A 25,000-nucleotide genomic window follows, 5' to 3' on the forward strand; every position below is an offset into this window, starting at 1 on the left:
TATATATATATATATATATAAATTCTAGTTCCCTGTAATCATCTATAAAATATAAAAAAGAAGATTATAATTTTTTTTTATACTGTATAAATTACCAGGGAGGCAGAATTTACTTTTATTAGGAATGAGTGGATCAAACAGGTTTGATAGGTGTCGGTTGCTAGGACTAAGGTACATTGGAGATGTTTCCACTGTCCAGGATCTCTCTGTCCTAGGAGCTTTTGGAGGGTGTACGCGTCCCTCTCACTCACATTCAGTGTTTGCCTGAAGATGGGATTACGTTGTCCCGAAATGTCATAGCCTTCCTTTTTTAAATTGTGTATATACATACATATATATATATATATATATATATATATATATATATATATATATATATATATATATATATATATATATATATATATATATATATATATATATATATATATATATATATATATATATATATATATATATATATATATATGTATATATATATATATATATATATATATATATATATATATATATATATATATATATATATATATATATATATATATATATATATATATATATATATATATATATATATATATATATATATATATATATATATATATATATATATATATATATATATATATATATATATATATATATATATATATATATATATATATATATATATATATATATATATATATATATATATATATATATATATATATATATATATATATATATATATATATATATATATATATATATATATATATATATATATATATATATATATATATATATATATATATATATATATATATATATATATATATATATATATATATATATATATATATATATATATATATATATATATATATATATATATATATATATATATATATATATATATATATATATATATATATATATATATATATATATATATATATATATACGACATAAATTCATATATTATTTATTTTCTGACAAATACTTCCTTCTATGACACACACACACACACACACACACACACACACACACACACACACACACACACACACACACACACACACACACAATTGAAATAACGCACACTATATTTTTCATTTTCTTTTTAGAAATAAGAGAGGGCAGTAGGTTAGTAGAAGGAGCGTGGTATGGGTACAGGTACGTACCTTGTAAATGACACACGATCCTTCACCTCTAATAAGAGAACACCTCACTTCAAACTTCCTATTATTATATATCTTATCGCGACTCTGAATCAGGTATATAGCTCTACGTCACCTTCGATTTTGTGTCACGACACACCCACGCATCAATTACCGCACACTCACTATCAGATAGCGGACCGGGCAGATACGGAAATCTCTAGGGCACCGGCAACCAATCAAGGTTACAGTGTCTTGGAAACTGTTGGCCTTGACTCTGCCAACACAGCTTCGCACTTAATCAAATAATTAACTTATTTGTTCATTTATTCATTTATCCTTTGTTTCTACCTTTGTATCTACCTGCCTATCGATTTACCCATTTATCTGTGTGTTTATATATCTACCTATCTAGCTATACATCTATTTATCTATTCGTTTACTCATTATACTTTGTGTGTGTGTAGGGGGGGTGATCACGAATAAATTCAACGGAAGTGCCGAACTTTTGATTTAACTATCGCTGACATTATTTTCTTTTACTTTTCTTATGAAGTATTAGCACTACATTAGTGGAAATACAAAAGTTGGATACTCACCGCATTCTTCTGGATATCAGTCTGACTCATGGCTGTCACTGTTGTGGTTTACAGGTCACCTTCTACGGTAACGTGACCACTTGGACACAAGCACCAGACATGTTATCAACAACGCCTTTCGATTTCGGATAGTATTGCTGGTACCACAACAAACAACCAGTTATGAGGTCTGACTAATTTTCACTTTTTTGTCAATACCTTTATTCTATCATAATATCTTTTTTCTATGCAATCTATAAACCTGAAAAAAAACCCGTATTCTATTCTTTTTCTCATTACAAAGGTCACGTATCCTATTTTCTCTTTACGAAGCTCACATGAATCCAACAACACGGTGTATATGGTATAACACTGATATGAAATGTTTCGATGAACGACACATCCGGCGTGTAGTAAACATTTTGTCTATGAACACAGCTGCGTCACTATGATGGACGGGTTAACTATACAGTGAACAGCCGGTGATGACAAGAGAGGCTTAAGACGCAATATAAGCACAGGTTAATATATATATATATATATATATATATATATATATATATATATATATATATATATATATATATATATATATATATATATATATATATATATATACACACACACACACATGATTGGGATGCATGATTCCAAAAGATTACGAGGTGACGTGAACTGATTTACATCTGGATCACAGGATAAAGGTGAGTCACAGTTCATTAGATGCCACAGCCACACAGGTGTGTGCAGTCGTAAGAAGGAACAAGGAATAGAGATTTTTTGGAAAACAAGTGGACTGGTTGGTCACAGCTGGAACCTAACTAGACACTTCGGTAAGGGTGGATTGATGAGACACTTCTCTAAAGGTGGTCCACTAGGGCACAGTGGAACACTTTGACACATGTGAGTTATTAGAGCACAGGAGGATAATTACGAGTAAGACGCAAGTGAACTACTTCAATGAGAGAAGATCAACAGAAAGTAGTGAGCTAATGAGGCACCGTTGGACCTTTGTGGGTCTGGGTAGGCCAGAGCCATGGATGAGGCACCAGAGCACAAGTGCATCACTAAGGTACCAAGGAGTAGCCGTAGTGTAAAAGGCATCAGTGGGGCAAAGGCGAGACACGGGCACAGACGAATCCATGAGACACGTGCAAACCATGAGGCATGGATGGTCAGAGCACGTGTCAGCTATTAGGTAGGAATACTAATGCTCATATGAGATAAGTCTATACGCGCATACAAGTGCAAGTTTCAGGACACAAATTCCAACTGGGTAAGAGTGGGACGCCGAGGCAAGAGTTAATCACAGTAACTGTTGAAGTACAGGGCTCAGTAACTCGGATAGGGGCAGGTCACATCTACACACAGACAAAGCACCTCGACACTAGCTGGGTCAGCTGCACTTCAGCAACTGACTGGCTCTTCACTTCCTCACCACAATGCCCTCCCTCTCCACTCGTCCCCTTCTCTCATGTCCCCCCATCCTGTTGTCTCTCACTTTATTCCCTAACCTTCCAATTTACACGCGTAAGCACGCAAGGCCTCTTACGAACATTGACCTAAATAATGTTAAAAGAACACAGACAGACAGACAGACAGACAGACAGACAGACAGACACACACACACACACACACACACACACACACACACACACACACACACACACACACACACACACACACACACTATATTTAACATCTCTGCATAAAGATCGCTTAGACTATCCTGAAGGTGGAGTGTGAAGATAAGAGGAATGCGGGCAAGGTAAGATGAGATAGAAGGGCAGTCGGTAAGCCATCATGCAGGTGAGGAGGTTAAATGAATAAACAGGACAGTAAGTTAAATAATAAATGCGACCCAGTATTTTATCATAGTAAAAGGGAGTAAATCACACAAGCTATTTAACTCGTGCATAGGTCGGGTATACGCAATCAGTAATGAGAAAAAAATGGCAATGAACCCAGAAGGCACCTGTGATCCTACGTCCCCAAACCAGAATGCAAGATACAGAACAGCGAGGGAGAAAGTGATTGTGGAGTGGTGTTAAAGCTCTCGAAGCGCGGCAGCTACGCATGAAGCCATGAACCTCGCCACTGTTATCAGAGAGAGAATAAAATAAGTAGGTAACTCATGCATTAGTTGAAACACAAGAAGCTATTCAAACAATGCAGCTAAATTCTCCAAATCCAGACACTCTACAAAGACTTGTTTATTTCCTCATCAACTCATCAATTTTCATATTTACTTCCATATTTTATTCTCTCTCTCTCTCTCTCTCTCTCTCTCTCTCTCTCTCTCTCTCTCTCTCTCTCTCTCTCTCTCTCTCTCTCTCTCTCTCTCTCTCTCTCTCTCTCTCTCTATATATATATATATATATATATATATATATATATATATATATATATATATATATATATATATACACACACACACACACACACACACACACACACACACACACACAATGCACCTCCCCACTATTCATAAAGCACACACTAGACCATCATTGACCACATTTGGTTGGCTTAAGCTGGATTAAGCTGGCTAGAGTGGTCAGATGTGCATAAACGGGAGGTGAGGTAGATGTGGGTGTGGGGAGGAAAGGAGGGGAATATGTGATGGATCAACGACCAAGTGGAAGAAATTACCACCTTCCTGTTTCACTCTACCCACAGACGTAGTACACATGATTCCCTCCCCCCGACAATCGTTCCGGTCTTCCTTCTTATATATAAATAAAAAGAAAAAAAAAACTATCCCTAACTAATCTAACCTAACCACTTGTGCACCAGGGAAAAAAATAAATAAAACGGCCGCGCCCTCTCTCTCTCTCTCTCTCTCTCTCTCTCTCTCTCTCTCTCTCTCTCTCTCTCTCTCTCTCTCTCTCTCTCACTCTGTCTAATAAGTAACCTTGCAAACCTCTTACTTTGTCTTCCTATTTCCAGCATCCCAGTGTCTTCCCTGCCAATCTGCGTCCTGTCCTCTCGCAGATAGACGCGCCATAGCACACCGCCCCGCAAGCCCCACACTCATGTTCCCACACCATCAGGTTCAATTAGCTAGAGGTATGGCTGAGGATGTGACCACTTTACCCATCCAGACACCACCCTGCCCCCCGTCGCTTTTCCTCTTCCCGTAAGTAGTAAGAATGTTGTAACACAAGTAGTATAGTGGGGTGAGTGTTGGTAGAGTTAACTTCTCTGCCTTTTTATTGTAGCCAAATCTACACAGCAAACAGAACTACCTGGTCATGCGCTGCACTACTGGTGTAATAGAATATATTACGTAATTATTACGTAGTATGGTAAGTTGACCATGCATTTACAGTAGTTTGTCTGCCTCGCTGAAACTAAATACTACGTAGTTAATTCCCAAGCTGTGCGCAACAATAATGTCGTAAAAGAATATTGATATGTAGCAGGCGATAAGAATGATAATATTCATAACAGATAACTTGTCGGCACTTTCTTGCAAGAAATTGTGTTCACAGTGAAACTGAAATACAATATCAAACACTTGATCATCCGCGTCAGTATACGTAACAGAAAATAGCGATGTATTTGTTTAAGAGTAGTTACTATAAGAATATGCTTGCACATTTCTATAAGAAAAGTCTATCCCATCATTGAAATTAAATCTGTAAAACAAATAATTGACTATCTGCATGCCAGTGCCTCATGACAATATAATGTCATAAATCATTATTGAATTATGAGTGTACTATCTGTGTTCGAGTACTTGCCTGCATATTGTTAATGAAAATTGTAGTCGTCAAAATACCTAGTGATCATCAACAGCTATTTTCACATTTAATAATGCTCTTCTGAAGTTGCTTACTGTGTGTGTGTCTATCTTCCTCTCGCCCCCTCGCTACACAAGGCTTTCTGCTTTTTTCTAACCACAATTCTATCACCTATCCATTGTAAGAGTTAACCGGTATTCATTCATCCCTTTTTTTTAGGTAAACTTTGGAACTCTGCCTGCCTCTGTATTCCCTCCCTGCTATGAATAAACTGTTAAAAGAGGGAGCGTTTCAAAACATTTATCCTCTGGATTTGGATAACCCTTTGAGACTTGGCACCCTACTGTGCCTTTGTTTTCCTCGAATATTTTTTACCTGTGCTAAGTGTCGCTCTTACATGAAAAAAAAAAAAAAATGTAGTAAAACCTCAATAACGTGATAAATATGGTATTAAGATGTTAGTGCTTACATCATAATACCAATTTGTTTACAGAAAATATGTTCTTTAATTCATTGACAGTACACTCTTATTGCGTGCAATCAATAACCAGTTGTGTTCGAAGAATACCAAAATGGAAGTACTATTATGGAACACCACTGGAAGGATGCATTCATACCAGAACTCTATTGAAAATAGAAACTTCATAACAAACAGGTTTTGAGGAAAAACAAGGATCTTTCATCTGTTAGTAGAAGGTTCCGCAATCACCCACAGCTGTTTGCTGACGAAAATTTTTAAACGTAGTATTTAATTTTTACTATTCTAAGTTTCCACTTTTGCTGTAATACACTACGGTGACGATGATGACGGTCATATTAGTGGTGGTGGTAAAAGAAATTATAGTGTTTTCAATATTATCATTATTATTATCATTATTATTACTATCGTTATTATTATTATTGTCATTACTATCATTACTACTACTACTACTACTACTACTACTACTACTACTACTACTACTACTACTACTACTACTACTGCTGCTGCTGCTGCTACTACTACTACTACTACTACTACTACTACTACTACCACTACCACCACCACCACTACTACTACTACTACTACTACTACTACTACTACTACTACTACTACTACTACTACTACTACTACTACTACTACTACTACTACTACTACTACTACTATAATAAGAATACAATAATAACAGCAAACAAGAATATGGATCAGAAAATATGAGATTACTGTGTTTACGTAATGATGTCATGCGTTCAAAGAAAAAAAATACAGCAATACAAAAAACAGACGATGTTGTGACACACTGAAGAATAATTGGGAATGATTGATTGAGTTAATTAAGGCGCCGATGTGTAATGAGTGGATCTCGTCTGTTTTCTTGATCTAATTGTACGAGAGAGAGAGAGAGAGAGAGAGAGAGAGAGAGAGAGAGAGAGAGAGAGAGAGAGAGAGAGAGAGAGAGAGAGAGCCAGGCAACAATGAAGCAAGATTCCTTGTGAGAGATCAGCAGCCCCTGAAAGCTAAACATATCCATAAATTAATCCATTCGCTTCAATCTATACAATCTATATGTGTTGGCCTTGTTATGTAATGTCATTTACTCCAAGATTATATATATATATATATATATATATATATATATATATATATATATATATATATATATATATATATATATATATATATATATATATATATAAAGTTGATAAAGACTACATCAACAAAACCATTCAGAAGCAGAAATCAACATGCATCCAATACGTGGCATAAACAAGAACAAGATTTCCATTGCCAGATGTTGCGTATAGTGTAGGTACGTACATCACTTCAGGCATCTACGGTGGGCAGCGCTAAGAGTCCTACACTAACGGTTATGACTGGAGCCTGTATTCTGAGACATTTTGCCCTCTCCCCATAGCTATTTTCAAGCCACAGAGATCATTAGCCAAGTTCTTAAGAGTATTTCTCCTGTTAATGATATAGAGGCTTTAATCTATCATTAGCACCATAGAAAAATCTTTAACAACCTGTAGATAGAAATGGAGGTGTGTGGAGGACGTGTTTCGAAATGTGGTCCTGAGTAGGGCTGGCCTTGCCTTACGTTATGGCCTTACAAACTAGCCTGGAAAACTGCCTTCATTATCTTGCCCGTTTCTTCACTATATATTACATTTCGTTTCATTTTCATCTTTTTATTAATTTTTTTTTTTTTTTTTTTTTTTTTTTTTACTAAACAAACGGTCATCAATATGAGAGGCATGCTGAATAAAATTATTATCCACAACAAATCCAAACAAATAAACAATTTCATGACTGAATACATACTTTTAACTTTGTGCAAAACACCACGTGAAGATTGCTAGATGCTCCGAAAGTAATAGTTGCATTGTAAACGAAAAAATACTGAGAAATCTGGATTCTGTAGTTCTACTCTTCAAAATTGTTAAATGCAGTAAATTCGAAAAAAAAAAAAAATAGGTAAACAAGATGAATAAATAGAAAGAATATTATTACTGTTATTATAAATATTATTATTATTATCATTATTATTATTATTATTATTATTATCATCATCATCATAATTATTATAGTTGTTATCATGTAACAATTCTCTTGAATTTTTTTTTTCCTTCCCTATAAGACCTACGAGCGATACCACCTTCAGCTACTCAGGAAGCCTTGAAGTGATGTCAAAAGTAATGTTACGAGTCCTTATCTACCACTATCACCACCACCATCACCATCATTATCACCAGCGTTACGTGGTAAAACTCAGTCAAGGTATGTATTTATCAGATCAGTCTCTGACTTATGTATCAGGACTGCCCTATATTGAACAAGTATTTATGAGACAATATTAAATGTTAGCCTTTGGGAATCTATTATTGGTCGCAGCAATCACTAGGTTACTTATGCAGACCTACACAAACCTTAACACCGAAACGGTACCAAATTGCGCGGGGAAAGAACCCCCAACAACAAGATTTTGTCACGTGGAGTGTGCAGGACGTTGATAGCTGGGCAGCAGTTCAACATTACGTCCACATGCACTGTGCCTTATTTAATCATATATATTTACGTCCTATCGTTGTTGCACCGCCCTTATCTCCTCCACCTCCCTCTCTCACATATTGCTTCGTATTATTTTGGTGCTGTAACTAATATGATACACTACTACTAATTCTACTACTACCATCACTACTACTACTACTACTACTACTACTACTACTACTACTACTACTATTACATATATACTACTACTACTATTATTATTACCACTACTACTACTACTACAACTACTACTACCACTACTATTACATACTACTATTACATACTACTACTACTATTACCATCACCAGTACTACGACTACTATTACATATTACTGTTATTATTACTACCACCACCACCACTACCACTACCACTACCACTACTACTACTACTACTACTATTACATACTACTGCTACTATTACTACCACCAGTACTACTACTAATATTACATACTACATATTATTACTACATATTACACATTATTACCACCACCACCACCACCACCACTACTGCTGCTGCTGCTGCTGCTGCTACTATTACTACTACTACTACTACTACTACTACTACTACTACTACTACTACTAATAATAATAATAATAATAATAATAATAATAATAATAATAATAACAACAACAATAACATCAGCAGCAACAAAAGTGAGATGGAATTATAGTGACGCGTGGACGTACTGTACACACTAAAAACAAAGTAAGGAGTATGAGGGATCATTGCATGTATGAACAGGAGTAACATTGATGAAGTCTTGACAATGCATCTCAATTCTACGTAACCAGTTGAGACTTGCCTAACTTGTAACTTCTCCAGCTTCATACAGAAATATATACTTAACTTGATCTCTCATTCAGTCATCTACCCTGCACATATTTCATCTCTCTCTCTCTCTCTCTCTCTCTCTCTCTCTCTCTCTCTCTCTCTCTCTCTCTCTCTCTCTCTGTTGATGATGGCAAAGCTGAATAAATAATAAATTACGAAATCCCCTAGCATTCCAAGACATTACATGGTACTACAACGAAAAATAAGTAAATAAATAAATATATAGATATTCTTACACTACTGCAATGTTCTTAAAATAAAGCTAATAATAAAATCACTGGGGATATATTGGCAAAGTATGGAGAAAAGGCAACCCTCTCTATCACATGAACGCCTCTCTGGTCTCTGCAAACGGCAGTGGTGTACTCATCCTCCACATCATCAAAGACAGCTCTAGTAGCATTCGCCTGCCGCTTGTTGTTTACTGATAGCGCACTGATATTTCATCGTGATGTTAATCTCAACAACAGGTGTGTCCGAGAGAGAGAGAGAGAGAGAGAGAGAGAGAGAGAGAGAGAGAGAGAGAGAGAGAGAGAGAGAGAGAGAGAGAGAGAGAGAGAGAGAGAGAGAGAGAGAGAGAGAGAGAGAGAGGCTTCTATTTTGTGTGCTAAACATTTGTCTTTTTACCATAGATGTTTCCAGTTTTAGTTTTGTTGTTGTGTGTTTTATATTTGACTTATCTGTATGTTATTAATTTACTGAACATAACAAAATAAATGATTACCTTGTGCTGTTTGCATTTCCATACCAAACATGCAATGTATGTTGTTTAACCTTTAGTGAATCATTACTCTATACTGAATAAAAGCAAAAGTATTTCTGCAAAAAGCAAAATTTCTTGCTGGTTAATAAATCATCTATCTATTTATCTATTAAATGCGTGAAAACACTGCACATGTAATAATGAGCATTCATTTCGCACACACACACACACACACACACACACACACACACACACACACCCGGTAGCTCAGTGGTTAGAGCGCTGGCTTCACAAGCCAGAGGACCGGGGTTCGATTCCCAGGCCGGGTGGAGATATTTGGGTGTGTCTCCTTTTCACGTGTAGCGCCTGTTCACCTAGCAGTGAGTAGGTACGGGATGTAAATCGAGGAGTTGTGACCTTGTTGTCCCGGTGTGTGGTGTGTGCCTGGTCTCAAGCCTATCCGAAGATCGGAAATAATGAGCTCTGAGCTCGTTCCGTAGGGTAACGTCTGGCTGTCTCGTCAGAGACTGCAGCAGATCAAACAGTGAAATACACACCGCGTAGTGTAGTGGTTAGCACGCTCGACTTACAATCGAGAGGACCGGGTTCGAGTCCCGGTAAGCGGTAAGCCAAATGGGCCTCTTAATGTGCGGCCCCTGTTCAGTAAATAGGTACGAGATGTAACTCGAGGGGTTGTGGCCTTGCTTGCCCGGTGTGTGGAGTGTGCTGTGGTCTCTCCTACCCGAAGATCAGTCTTTGAGCTCTGAGCTCGCTCCGTAATGGGGAAAACTGGCTGGGTGACCAGCAGCAGGTGAATTACACACACACACACACACACACACACACACACACACACACACACACACACACACACGTACACACGCCCGGTAGCTCAGTGGTTAGAGCGCTGGCTTCACAAGCCAGAGGACCAGGGTTCGATTCCCCGGCCGGGTGGAGATATTTGGGTGTGTCACCTTTCACGTGTAGCCCCTGTTCACCTAGCAGTGAGTAGGTACGGGATGTAAATCGAGGAGTTGTGACCTTGTTGTCCGAAGATCGGAAATAATGAGGTCTGAGCTCGTTCCGTAGGGTAACGTCTGGCTGTCTCGTCAGGGACTGCAGCAAACAGTGGAACACACACGCACACGCACACACACACACACACACACACACACACACAAACACTATTAAGATAGATACAAGCAATATACACCAGTTACAACTTAGATTTTTAATAATCATATAAGGAAATTGAAAAAAAAAATGTAATAAATAAAAGAACTCCCGTAGGATACGACAAAAAAACAATGGATGTCACTAAAAAAAAAAAAAAAAAAAATTGATTCATTTGTACAGATAGTTATAATACAAATACATCTGTAGCTTCCCTGTGTGGACTCTGAGCCCTTAACCCCTTCAATAATGAGACGCATTTTTACCTAGACTTTTGGATATGATTACACGATTTTATTTACATTAGGAAGTACCTATTGAGGTTTGAAGATTAATGGCCAGAGTCTTCACTATTCTAATTCCCACATGAGTTTCTGAAACTGTATAAAATCACCAAATAGTAATCAGAATGAATATAAAAACGCGACAAGGTACTGAAAGGGTTAAATATCGTGCCCAGCAAGGCGGGCGTCAGGGAATGACATACACTATAGCAGCTAGAGCCTCTATATAATGATTAACACTATTGGGAATTGTCTCTCTAAATTCCAATGCCCTGTTTCCAATTTTCACTCAACGTTTGGTCTTGCCGTGTCTGTGGCCGATGGTATAGTGGTGCACAAAAATTAAGAGACTAACAGCACTTGTATCCTCTCTGAATATTTTTGCCTTGAGTCCTCTTATCCGTTACAAATCTGCAAATTAACATGTTTTGTAAGACTGCTGTCAGCACATCAAAAGACGCACAATTACAGTCATTGGAAGTGACTGTGGTCCGTTATTATCTTTTAACTTTGATTGTACGTAGTTGCAACGGCTCTCGATAAGTAGAGGTTCAAAATGGTTCGGACATACCGTTCGTTGTGGAGACTCGCGAGTGTATACAGGTGAACACACGGACAGACATTAAGTACAATCATCCTGATGATGACATCCCGGGAGTTGCGCCACTCCTACATCGGTCAAGGATTTAGTACCTCTCTTTTCCGGCCTCAGCAAAGAAGGAAGAGAACCCACCCACACTTGTCAAGGCTGCTCCTGCGTACCCGTGCGTAGTATTCTCTAGTATACGATTTTTGTACTCATAAACATCAACGTTACACATCTTGCATAACAGTTGGGCAAACAAACGGCTTGATTAAACATGCCTCAAAACATGCCACTTACAGTTCATGCATCGAATAAAAACAATAGTTTAAATTCGATACAAACAACCTTGAGTGCCTCGCGGGGGCGCACCATGGCCCTGCCTTGAGTTAAGTAGCGACAAGGCCGCTGAAGGACGGGAAAGGGCTCACGATGGGCGAGGCTCAAGTGTGTAATCAAGGTCTTTATAGTGACCTACATCTGGGGATGAGCAACATGCGTGTGTGTGTGTGTGTGTGTGTGTGTGTGTGTGTGTGTGTGTGTGTGTGTGTGTGTGTGTGTGTGTGTGTGTGTGTGTGTGTGTGTGTGTGTGTGTGTGTGTGTGTGTGTGTGTTATGCAAGAGGGAAGCTTACCAAGGGCGACAAAATATAAAAAAAAAGGTCCACTTAAACGGCAAGTTCCCTAAAAGATAAGATCCGATTTAGCCAGAAAACAGGGACAAATGTCTTGAAACCTTCCTCTTAAAAGTCAAGTCAAGTCGTAGGAAGATAAAAATACAGAAACAGGCAGGGAGTTCCAGAGCTTACCAGAGTATGAATAACTGAGAATACTGGTTAACTCTTGCATTAGAGCGTTGGACAGAATCGGGGTGAGAGGAAGAAGAAAGCCTTATGGAGCGGGACCACAGGAGGAGGGGAGGCATGCATTTAGCAAGATCAGAAAAGCAGTTAGCATGAAAACATCGATAACAGAACGCCTAACTTCATAGAAGCTGTTTTAGCAAGAGATGAGATGTTAAGTTTCCAACTAAGATTATGAGTAAAGGACAGACTGAGGATATTCAGTGTGGAAGATGGGGACAGCTGAGAGCCATTGAAGAAGAGGGAATAGTTGTCTGGAAGGTTGTCTGGAGTTGATAGATGAAGGAATTGAGTTTTTGAGGCATTGACCACCAATAAGTTTTCTCTGCCCCAATCAGAAATCTTAGAAAGATCAGAAGTCAGGCGTTCTGTGACATCCTTGCGTGATCTATTGACATCCTGAAGAGTTAGTCGTCTATGAAAGGACGTGGAAAGATGTAAGATGGCATCATCAGCGTTGGAGTGGATAGGGCAAGAAGTTTCGTTAAGATCATTAATAAATAATAGAAAAAGAGTGAGTGACAGGACAGAAGCCTGAGGAACACCACTGTTAATAGATTCAGGAGAAGAACAGTGGCTGCAATAGAACGGTCGGAAAGGAAACTTGAGATAAAGTTGCAGAGAGAAGGATAGAAATCGTAGGAGGGCACTACTGAGATCAAAGCTTTGTGCCAGACTCTGTCAAAAGCTTTTCATATGTCTAACAAGACAGCAAAAGTTTCAACGAAATATCTAAAAGAGGATGACCAAGACTCAGTAAGGAACTACTCAGTAAGGGCACTACTGAGATCAAAGCTTTGTGCCAGACTCTGTCAAAAGCTTTTCATATGTCTAACAAGACAGCAAAAGTTTCAACGAAATCTCTAAAAGAGGATGACCAAGACTCAGTAAGGAACACCAAAAGAGCGGCCTTGACGGAAGCCATACTGACGATCAGATAGAAGATTGTGAAGTGACGGATGTTTAAGAATCTTCCTATTGAGGATAGATTAAAAAACTTCAGACAAACAAGAGATTACAGCTATAGGACGGTAGTTTGAAGGATTAGAATGGTCACCCTTTTTAGGAACAGGCTGAATGTAGGCAAACTTCCACCAAGAAGGAAAAGTAGAAGTCGATAGACACAGTTGAAAAAGTTCGACCAAGCAAGGTGCAAGCACGGAAGCACAGTTTTTGAGAACAATAAGAGGGACCTCATCAGGTCAATAAGCCTTCCGAGGGTATAGGCCGGCGAGGTCATGAAAAACATCATTATGAAGAACTTTGATTGAAGGCATGAAATTGTCAAAGGGAGGAGGAGAGGGAGGGACAAGCTCAGAATAATCCAAGGTGGAGTTTTTAGCAAAGGTTTGAGAGAAGAGATAAGCTTTAGAGACAGATGAGATGGCAGTGGTGCCATCAGAATGAAATAAAGGAGGGAAAGATGAAGAAGTATAGTTATTAAAGATGTTTTTGGCTAGATGCCAGAAGTCTCGAGGGGAGTTAGAGTTTGAATGATTTTGACATTTTCTACTACTACTACTATTACTACCTAACCACTGTTCTTCTATTCTGATGTAAGACATCTCAATATCATATATATATATATATATATATATATATATATATATATATATATATATATATATATATATATATATATATATATATATATATATATATATCAACATATCACCGCTCTTGATCTGAACTACATCTTCGACTAACCGTGTTTTGACATTCCACCACAATATCTCGACCTAGATTCTGTCCTCTTGCACCTCTTTTAGAAATTCATACATTGACATTTCCTGATGAACCACACTACTTCAAACTACACTTTAAGATATCATTACGACTCGCTAATAATATGCTCTTTCACCAGTCAGTTTAGAAATAAATGTATGTGAACTCGGTGATGATGATTTCTCATTTTCAATTTCCTAAAAGACAATTACGCTTCCTGTGTCAACGTTAGATTCTCTTATGTCAATACCGATAGAAAATACTAAAGAAAACACTCCATGTCATATACTATATATATATATATATATATATATATATATATATATATATATATATATATATATATATATATATATATATATATAGATAGAGAGAGAGAGAGAGAGAGAGAGAGAGAGAGAGAGAGAGAGAGAGAGAGAGAGAGAGAGAGAGAGAGAGAGAGAGAGAGAGAGAGAGAGAGAGAGAGAGAGAGAGAGAGAGAGAGAAACACAAATTACAGTAACACAAATTACACAGAAAAATAGGCACTCGAAGGATGAGTTATGGTTAGTTAAATTAGCTCCAATGACACACACACACACACACACACACACACACACACACACACACACACACACACACACACAGAGAGAGAGAGAGAGAGAGAGAGAGAGAGAGAGAGAGAGAGAGAGAGAGAGAGAGAGAGAGAGAGAGAGAGAGAGAGAGAGAGAGAGAGAGAGAGAGAGAGTGACTTAATATCATATAGAGTTATAGACCAAAGTGACTGAACTTGTGGTAAAACATTTTGGAGACCTGGATCTCTTTTAAGTTGACTAATATTGAGACGTTCTCCAATTCACCACAAGCCACCTTCACAGTTATGACAATCCTCTCTCGTCAAGTCATGTTAGGACGACACTTCTAACTCACTGGTCTTCAGTTGGTAGTATACATGATCTCACTACGGTTACTAGTGTAGAATGTTATCCCAACTGGTGATACGAGGTTATTTTCCTGGTTGGTTGGTTTGTCACTAATCACAATAAGCATAATTTTTTTCTACGTATTTCATGGCCTCTCATAATGAAAGCATAAACATTTTATTACAATAAAAAAAATTGAGGTCAGATTAGGTTCCTTGTTAGAATAAACGGATCCACATTTAGGTCACGTAATACATTACTTCTTTTCTTGGATAACTTCAATTTTACTAATTTTGTAGTGATATGTTTACGCTGATCATTTTTTTTTTTCATGGAGGAGGGACAAAGATCTAAGAGAATAGACTTCAAAGAAGAATAACGATAAGAAGAGAAGAAGGAGAAAAAAAATGTTAAGTGTTAGTCCCGAAAACGCTGTCGAAATTAATCATCCAAAATTTAAGGATAGATGCCACGGCCACCAAACACCCAGTGAGTGTGTGCCCCACCCTGTGGGATATTTCATTCGGGTTGCATGCTTTACCTATACACAAAACTGGATAATTACATTCCCGATTTGCTTTTGGAAAGCCCTAACACTCACGACCATCTGCACTCGACAAGTACTATTACAATGGGTAACAACTTCCTCTGTTGTCAAGATTACGAATAAGTTTGATGATTTCACTCCCATATAACTCGTGAATTATAGGCTGACTAGTCTTGACATCGTCCTCTACAGACAATCTTTCGAGCTATTAATCGACTGCACTGTCATTTAGCCGCACATTTCCTAACCATTAACAATGTTTAACTGTTAAAGCACCTCTTGTGCATTTATGAGCGGTTACCAATGCTTACTATATCATAAGAGATGCAGATCGTATATATACGTACATATGACGAGGCCTCCAGACATTTGCAAGTGAAACTAAATTCTTTTTCAAATATTTTATCATCTCCAGTCTGGAGACTCTCACTCAGTTAATAATGCTTTCAGAATTTTAACCTTTTACTCAAATTTTCTATTCACTTCTGTCATTCAGAGTTGTCAACTTTCAATCATCACACTTGATGTCAACTTCGTTCTATCTCTCTTACTTCAATCTTGTTCCATACTAATTCTTCTACGGTGGAAGCTGCATATTCAAACAGTCGTGTATCACAAATACTACTAATAATCTCAAGATTTCATCGTCCATTCTATCTACATGTCCTCCCAGTGACCATATCTGATATACGCCTGTCTTGTATCTTTGCTCCTTATTTTTTGTTATATTTTTCAATACTAATTTTACATTATTATTTGCTATAGGATCGAAGGAGCGATAAAACAATAAAACAGCTAGTATAAAAGATATATATTAATAATGATATCGCCCAAAACACGGCACAAAAATTTTACAAAACTATATATCAAGTGTCACTCTGATTGCTGGCGTCACCAGCGCGGGTCTTGTGCCCGGCGTCACTGCAGTGTCTTGGTACCACAGCTCATTATCACAGAACCAGAGCAAGAATAATAAAATGTATTAAAAACATGTAATTCTGAAATGCAAACTTTGAAATCTAATATATATATATATATATATATATATATATATATATATATATATATATATATATAGAGAGAGAGAGAGAGAGAGAGAGAGAGAGAGAGAGAGAGAGAGAGAGAGAGAGAGAGAGAGAGAGAGAGAGAGAGAGAGAGAGAGAGAGAGAGAGAGAGAGAGAGAGAGAGAGAGAGAGAGAGAGAGAGAGAGAGAGAAGGCGATCAAGTCGATTACCTTGGTATGAACCGGTAAAACAGGCCCACGGATGAATTCCAGGTGCGTACCTGGCGGCTGTCCTCTGTCCCCACAATCATGGAAGATGTTTCTCTCTCTCTCTCTCTCTCTCTCTCTCTCTCTCTCTCTCTCTCTCTCTCTCTCTCTCTATATATATATATATATATATATATATATATATATATATATATATATATATATATATATATATATATATATATATATATATATATGGATACACTTTTAATCTTCCTCTTTTCTCCCTGCAAAATTATTCTCAATTATTCCAATATAATTTGTAATTGAAAACAACTTCACGCTCTTCGTCTAATCAGATAAGATTATGAGGTGATTCACATATCTGCAGCCCACGATGACCATAAACCCCCGCCAAGACTCGCTAGGGAAGATATCAATGCGCGTAAACACTTCATTTGGCTGCAGCTTGTTATTACTCAACACTTAGCCAGATAAATCAATATCGCTATAAAAAGTTTCGAGGAGACGTTTCAAGATGTAAGGAACATATATAGTGTTTCTCATGATGAATTATCTTGAACCAATCGATATTTGCAGGGTTACTTTCTGTGCAATGCGCAGAAACAAACACACACACACACACACACACACACACACACACACACACACACACACACACACACACACACACACACACACACACACACACACACACACACACACACAAAGGAAGAAGATGCGATCGTTATGTTAAAGGGATGATGAGACTAAAACGAGTAGATCAAGAACTTCCAGACTCCGTTGAAGGGAAAGAAAACTGAAAACCACCTACAAAATGAAAAAAAAAAAAAAATACTACACGTTCGAATAATACCAAGGTCAATAGGTACCTCAACAAAATTACAACACTGAAAAAAAAAATACAAAAGGATACAAGGATAAAAAAAAAAATGTTCAACGTTCTATAAAGTAGGTCTGTTGATGTAGCAGACAATACACCTTACAGTGGCTTCCCTTAGGGGTGAATCAGTGACCTACTTTGCGTTACGTACCTAAGTTAGTCTTCTCCACATGTCGAGTTTCTAGGAGTATTGATCTGCAATGCGTTGACACCCTTCCTTTCCTTCCCCTCCCGTCCCCTCCCCTCCCTACCACCCCTAGCTCAGTGCAGTCCGGCGCCTCAGCTGATCGATGGAAAAGATTCAGACGCATCAGCTAATCGATACAGTATACGGAGAGAGAGAGAGAGAGAGAGAGAGAGAGAGAGATCTGACCCACCCGAGATTACTCACTCAGAGATGGACGGTATCAGCACCCCCTGTGGTGTCATATCAATGGCCGGGTCGCTATCACTCACGTAGAGGTTAGTAAGTATGAACACCACTTTTTTTGGGTGACTATTACATCAGGCTCTGTTGTCGAGCGTAACCCCACGTTTCGTCATCTTTCTTCTATGAACAAGGATTACAGTGAAAAGTGATTCGAACAATCTCAATTCGATGACAAAATAGTAAGAACTTTCGCCTCAACTCATTTTAGTGTAAAGACGTGCAAAATAAATTTTGACTGATACAGTATCTGTCGAGAAACACACACACACACACACACACACACACACACACACACACACACACACACACAGCAAACCGGATAAAAACATATGTGGAGACAGGACAACACAAGTTCAGCTCTAATCTCGTGTATTACGTGAGCACGCGAACACACACACTCACACGCGCACACACACACACACACACACACACACACACACACACACACACACACACACACACACACACACACACACACACACACACACACACACACACACACCATCAACTTTCTATTCAACAACAATTTTCATTGAAGATGAACAAGCGGAATAAAGAACTCGAGAGACAGGATGAGAGACTGAGTAAGAGCCTGCACAGCTTTAGATAGTGAGGTGAAAATTAAGAGAAAACCAATGTAATGAAAGAAGGGATACATTGAAGAATAAATTCTGTAACATGCGATATTGATTAAAAAAAAAAAAAATCATTTTATGTCTGCTGTTTCCTTTCTTTCTCTTTTACAGTGACACATTTGAGGCCACCAGCCATACCCTGGTAAAACACAGCTATCATGTGTAGGAGAAAAGTGAAATATGAAAAAGGTGCTTTGTCATGATTCACCTAAACTATCAGGCTGTCGCCGCCTCATCAGCTACCAGGCATCCTAACGCAGTGGAAATAGGAGGTGGGTACTCACAGTATTGTCATCGAAGTAGAATCTTGCTCTGGGAATCGAGTCTCTTCTGTCTCTTCCCTGCGGGGAGACGGCCTCTGGTGGAATCTCTAGTACTTCGCCTTCCTTGATTGTCTCGAGATTAACCAGCGCCAATTTGGAGTCAATCTTCGACATTTCTAATTGTTCTTTCGTCGATTTCTCCTCCAATTCTTGATCCACCTTCTCTGTTTCATCATCGAAGGAAATTTTGGTGTACTGTTGCTCCTGAAAAAGCTTGTTAGGGAACTCCATGGATCCAGTGGAGGTGCCTGCGAGGCGCTCATTCATCGCCTCCTTTGTTTCCTTTTCTGTCTTTACTTCTTTTCGCTCCTCCTCCTTATTATCTCCATCTTTAGATATTTGTTTGTCCAGCTTCATCTTGAAGTTGATGTATGGTTTGGACAACGGACAACGCTGTTATTGTTGCTGACGAACTGGACTAAGCAGGACGGACGCTCATGACTGCCGTGAGTGCGGAATGCTTTCCCCAGACCTGTGGAAAAGAAAACAAATGTGTAAATCTCTCTCTCTCTCTCTCTCTCTCTCTCTGTGTGTGTGTGTGTGTGTGTGTGTGTGTGTGTTTCACTGTTTGATCTGCTGCAGTCTCTGACGAGACAGCCAGACCTTACCCTACGGAACGAGCTCAGAGCTCATTATTTCCGATCTTCGGATAGGCCTGAGACCAGGCACACAACACACACCGGGACAACAAGGTCACAACTCCTCGATTTACATCCCGTACCTACTCACTGCTAGGTGAACAGGCGCTACACGTGAAAGGAGACACACCCAAATATTTCCACTCGGCCGGGGAATCGAACTCCGGTCCTCTGGCTTGTGAAGCCAGCGCTCTAACCACTGAGTTACCGGGTGTGTGTGTGTGTGTGTGTGTGTGTGTGTGTGTGTGTGTGTGTGTGTGTGTGTGTGTGTGTGTGTGTGTGTGTGTGTGTGTGTGTGTCACAATAGCCACCATCTAAAACAAACAACAAATACGTTCACTAGACGAACAATGGGCAGCATCACACAAATGCTTCGTGAGGAAGCCGCCAGCCATAATACTTTTCCTAAGCGGCCATGCAAGCAGTCCGTCAAGAAAGAAACACGAGCAACAAAACGCCAAACAAAACTTGCTCCAGTCACTGGCGATGCCTTATGGTTGGATCATGACGTGCGGGCCTCGTGCTTGTTGGTTCCCCTTGAACACACTTGATCTTGCATGACAGGTTACAGATAATTTTCTTCATTATTATAAATATGTTACTAGAATTGTGGCAGAGAAGAGTTCTTTCTATAAAGTACACAAAAATTAATTCATTCATTTTTTTTCCAGGTGACACCATTTCAGGAGGCATGTAAGTAGGTAACTCCTAAACTCTTACATATTTGTATTTCTTTCTCAGACTTAAATTTAGAAAGGAGAGAGAGAAAAAAAAGAAGTGTCTATCACATCTCTTAAAAAGACACACCTGCAAAAAAAAAAAAAAATAAATAAATAAATAAATAAATAAATAAATAAATAAATAAATATATATATATATATATATATATATATATTTTTTTTTTTTTTTTTTTTGCAGGTGTCTTTTTAAGAGATGTGATAGACACTTCTTTTTTTCCTCTCTCTCCTTTCTCTAAGTCTGAGAAAGAAAAAAAAGAAAAAAAAAAAATAAATAAATAAATAAATAAATAAATAAATAAATATATATATATATATATATATATATATATATATATATATATATATATATATATATATATATATATATATATATATATAAGCAAAAAATAAATAATAAAAAGATATTCAAGACATAAACCAACAAATTTGCACCATTATCATTTATCTGTACAAAGACAACACCAGATGTAGTGAACTCTCCAAGCAACAAACCATCAAACTCTGCTCGGATCATGGATGATTTTATGATTCAAACTTTCAAGAGCATTTTACATAGTTGTATTTTCATTCGATTTAACGATGGAGACTAAGAGCACCTTTAGGGCTATTGTTCTGGTACACCACACACTGGCGGCAGGTCTCCCAGCCTGTATAACACGGTACATGCTACACCACCTTATGAATGGCCCTACCATCTCACGTTACTCCACTTCTTGTGACGATATGGAAGGCAAGATGTTTGAGTGATGCGTGTAGTTCCCAACCTTCGACTTATAAAATTAAACTCAGCACTATAAGAAAAAATGTTGCATGTGGGATTCCGTATTGAAAGGTTTCGTGTACCGACCGCTCACCAACATGGAAGCGCGAGATATTTGAGTGATATGTGTAATTTGACACTTCTGACTAACAAACTAATACTGTCCACTCTCTGTGAAGGCAGGTTGACACGTGTCAATATGCGACTGAAATTGCCAGTCGATAGAGTTTCCTACTGAATATCGGTGCCTAGTTACTGGAGAAACCAGTCACAAAACAAGACCGACATGTTGGTCTTGTTCAGTCGAATTGCGACTTTGTTTACGTTGTGACGTCACGAAGAAATGTTTGAAAATGCGGTGTGCAGATGCAAAGACGGGGTTGGTGAGGGAAGAATAAAAAAAATCACATCTGGGACCTTAAAAATCAATTATACACCAAAAAAAAAAAAATAATAATAAAATAAATAAATAAATAAATAAATAAAAATAAAATAAATAAATAAATAAATAATAAATAAATAAAATAAAATAAAAAAATAAAATGAAATGAAATAAAAATAAATAAATAAATGAATAAATAAATAAATAAATAAATAACACGGAGATCGACGTTTGAAGAGAACGCTGCCACTCTCCGATGAGTGTTTCCTTGTATGCAGGCTGTTGGGGTGAGGATGGAATACTTGTGATGATTAAATTTGATAGCAATTGTGCATATTCTTCTTTAAGATTAACAACCGCTTCAGCATCGTCACCGGAGGAAGACATCTTGTTGGGTATAGCTATTTGTTTACATTCACTTCCCGCCAACCAGCCGATACTTCCCAGTCCCAGTCGCTATCTGTGAACGTGTTCCGACGAGAACGGCTCTCTCGAAACTTCTAGCGACTTGCAATATCAATCTCATATTAACACGTGTGAATGTGCCTTAAGACCTGTAGGCACGATTTTTGTAATTACGATTAACAGGCTCCCTATCAATAGTGTTTCCATTCAATCTAGGTTTGGATGGTACTTGCTATAAACAAGAAACTTCGTCCATGCATGATATTATTGTCACATGTTACTTGTTACTTGTTACTTGGGGTGTTTATTCAAGGCTCCGCTCCACTGCGAGGCAGCGCTCAGCAGAGCCTCCCTCAAAAGCAACTAGCATCTATAATTGTCTTTGATTTCCATGCCGTTAAAATCATAAACTTCCTTGAACAAATATGTCTTAAATTTCTTTTTGAAGATATCGATCCTGGCACAACCTTTAATATCACTTGACAATTTATTGTAAATCCTTGGTGCGCATCTTGCAAATACTCGACATCCCATGTCAAGGTTATTTCTTGGTTCATGTAGTCTGTATGGGTCTGCATCGTGTTCCTTGGTATGTGCACAAATGTATGAGTGTCAGGGGTCATTTCTCTAATTTTCGCAGTATCATATTCACTCAGCCATGTTTCAGTCAAAACAAGAATATCCAGATTATCATCATTAATTAAAGTTCTGATTTCTATTGTCTTGTTTCCAACTGACTGGACATTTAATAAACCACATTTCAACATAGAGCTCACAGCATTAGTAGCCATGATCTGTAATATTTCTGATCCTGTCAATCTCACTTTCCAACACAACACAACAACTATTATTCGCCGAGTGGTCAGTATTCTGTTTCTTAAACCTCACACAGTTTATGCATTTCTTCTCTGTAGATGTGCAATCCTTGGACTTGTGGTTGCCTGCACATTTAAAGCAAACGGGATGCTCACCATTTTTCTTGGCATTGCAGTTTGCCTCAGTATGACCATACCTTTGACAATGGTAACAGATAAGTGCATGATACCTGTCGCGAACCTGGTAAACTCCCCATTCAAGCTTAATCCTGTCCTGATGCTGATGCAACAACTGTCTTATCATTGGATCACATTTCATGATGTAATGAACTGTGCCCCCTGCTGCTGGTTTGCAAAAAATATTCTCAATCTTTGACTTGATATCAGGAACTGCTTGAAGGTAGTCATTTCTTGCAATAATTGTATCAATGATACCCTCCTTAGTCTCTTCCTTATGGACATTACATAGCATTATCTTGGGTTTAATTTTCTGAACAGATTTAGTTGTCAACTTTTCAACATTCTCCAGTTTCTGGGCTGCCTCATTTCTCAGACTCTCATCGGCAAAATTCATCACTATTTTTTTGCCATCATTAGCAAACTTTGTATCATTAATTTGCATTCCATCCAAAGCATGAGAATCTTCATTCTTTAGATTTGCTTCAGAATCCTGAGTTATCCCTACAACAAGCAGGTTCTTCCTCTTCACATCCTGCCAAGGTGTGGAATTTTCCGAATCAGCAGAATTCAGCGATTCAGCAACTCCCGCCAAGCCTTCTGTTGCCTCATCGACCTTGATACTTATCTCCTCCATTCTTGCCATCTTATCATCAACTATTGCCATCATTTTGTCAGCTTTAGCAGTAATGCTCTTCAAATCAGACTTAAAATTCCTCAACATCATTGATGAATTTCTTCAGAGCCGACACCTCAATGAAGCAAACATCGCACAGATACCTCACGTTGCAGATATTTTCAGATTTAATCCCTGCCAGATTCACACATATGAGCCCACCGGCTACACAGACAACATTTAATGAATTTTGCTAGGTCTCCAGAATCAGAGCTACACTTATAACAGGACGAAGGTAATAATGCTGAAATGGCATATTTCTCCGCCATCTTGGAGTCTTCCACTCCTTTTCACTTATTTTCTATCTAGCGGCAACACTTTCCATAAATGTTCCTGTTTTTTTTTTCATCACAAGACATTCATACACCACGGTGCTCACTGAGAAGTCAGTGAGAGCCTTTTTTCATGCAATAATATGTGTGAAAAGCGGAGCACCACTACAGAACTAGCAAGTATATGTCCGAACAAACTTTTTTTTCTTTAAGGTTAGATGGTCAAAGGAAGAACATCCTGTGTACAACTCCTAGAGATGTTAATAGCACCTTTTCTTCACTAATCCAAGTTTATATCTATCAACTGTTCAAGCTCACTGCTACAAATATTACAACCCTTTCCATACAACCCCAAGTCCAACACACAAATCAACAGCAACATATTATGCCTCATTTCACGTTGGAGAATTGTAAAGTTGACAGCAGTGAATATGATTACCAGGTGTATACGGTCTTTTGGAGCGATGAAGAAGCAGAGAAGTGAAAAAAAGAAACATCAATGAAAAGCAAAGGACGTTATGTATTTTTTTT

The 25,000-nt window shown here is 37.9% G+C and overlaps 1 protein-coding gene across 10 annotated transcripts in view; it reads right to left on the reverse strand.

The window, feature by feature from the left end:
• Window positions 1-25,000, reverse strand: part of LOC123518851 (monocarboxylate transporter 1-like) — a 132,128-nt gene that overhangs the window by 98,992 nt on the left and 8,136 nt on the right. For 7 of the 10 annotated variants that reach the window (XR_006678900.1, XR_006678899.1, XM_045279891.1 and 4 more), the window contains exon 2: window positions 19,566-20,076. Coding sequence is in view for 8 of the 10 variants with exons in the window: in XM_045279891.1 (XP_045135826.1) it covers window positions 19,566-19,961 (396 nt within the window). In the remaining 2 variants the exon portion in view is untranslated. Of the gene's footprint in view, window positions 1-1,741; window positions 1,983-3,100; window positions 3,149-19,565; window positions 20,077-25,000 lie in introns of those variants that run through there. The other 3 variants (XM_045279894.1, XM_045279897.1, XM_045279898.1) reach the window with 3 other exon arrangements.

The sequence above is a fragment of the Portunus trituberculatus genome, chromosome 44 (genome assembly GCF_017591435.1).
Source record: "Portunus trituberculatus isolate SZX2019 chromosome 44, ASM1759143v1, whole genome shotgun sequence".
NCBI lineage: Eukaryota > Metazoa > Arthropoda > Malacostraca > Decapoda > Portunidae > Portunus > Portunus trituberculatus.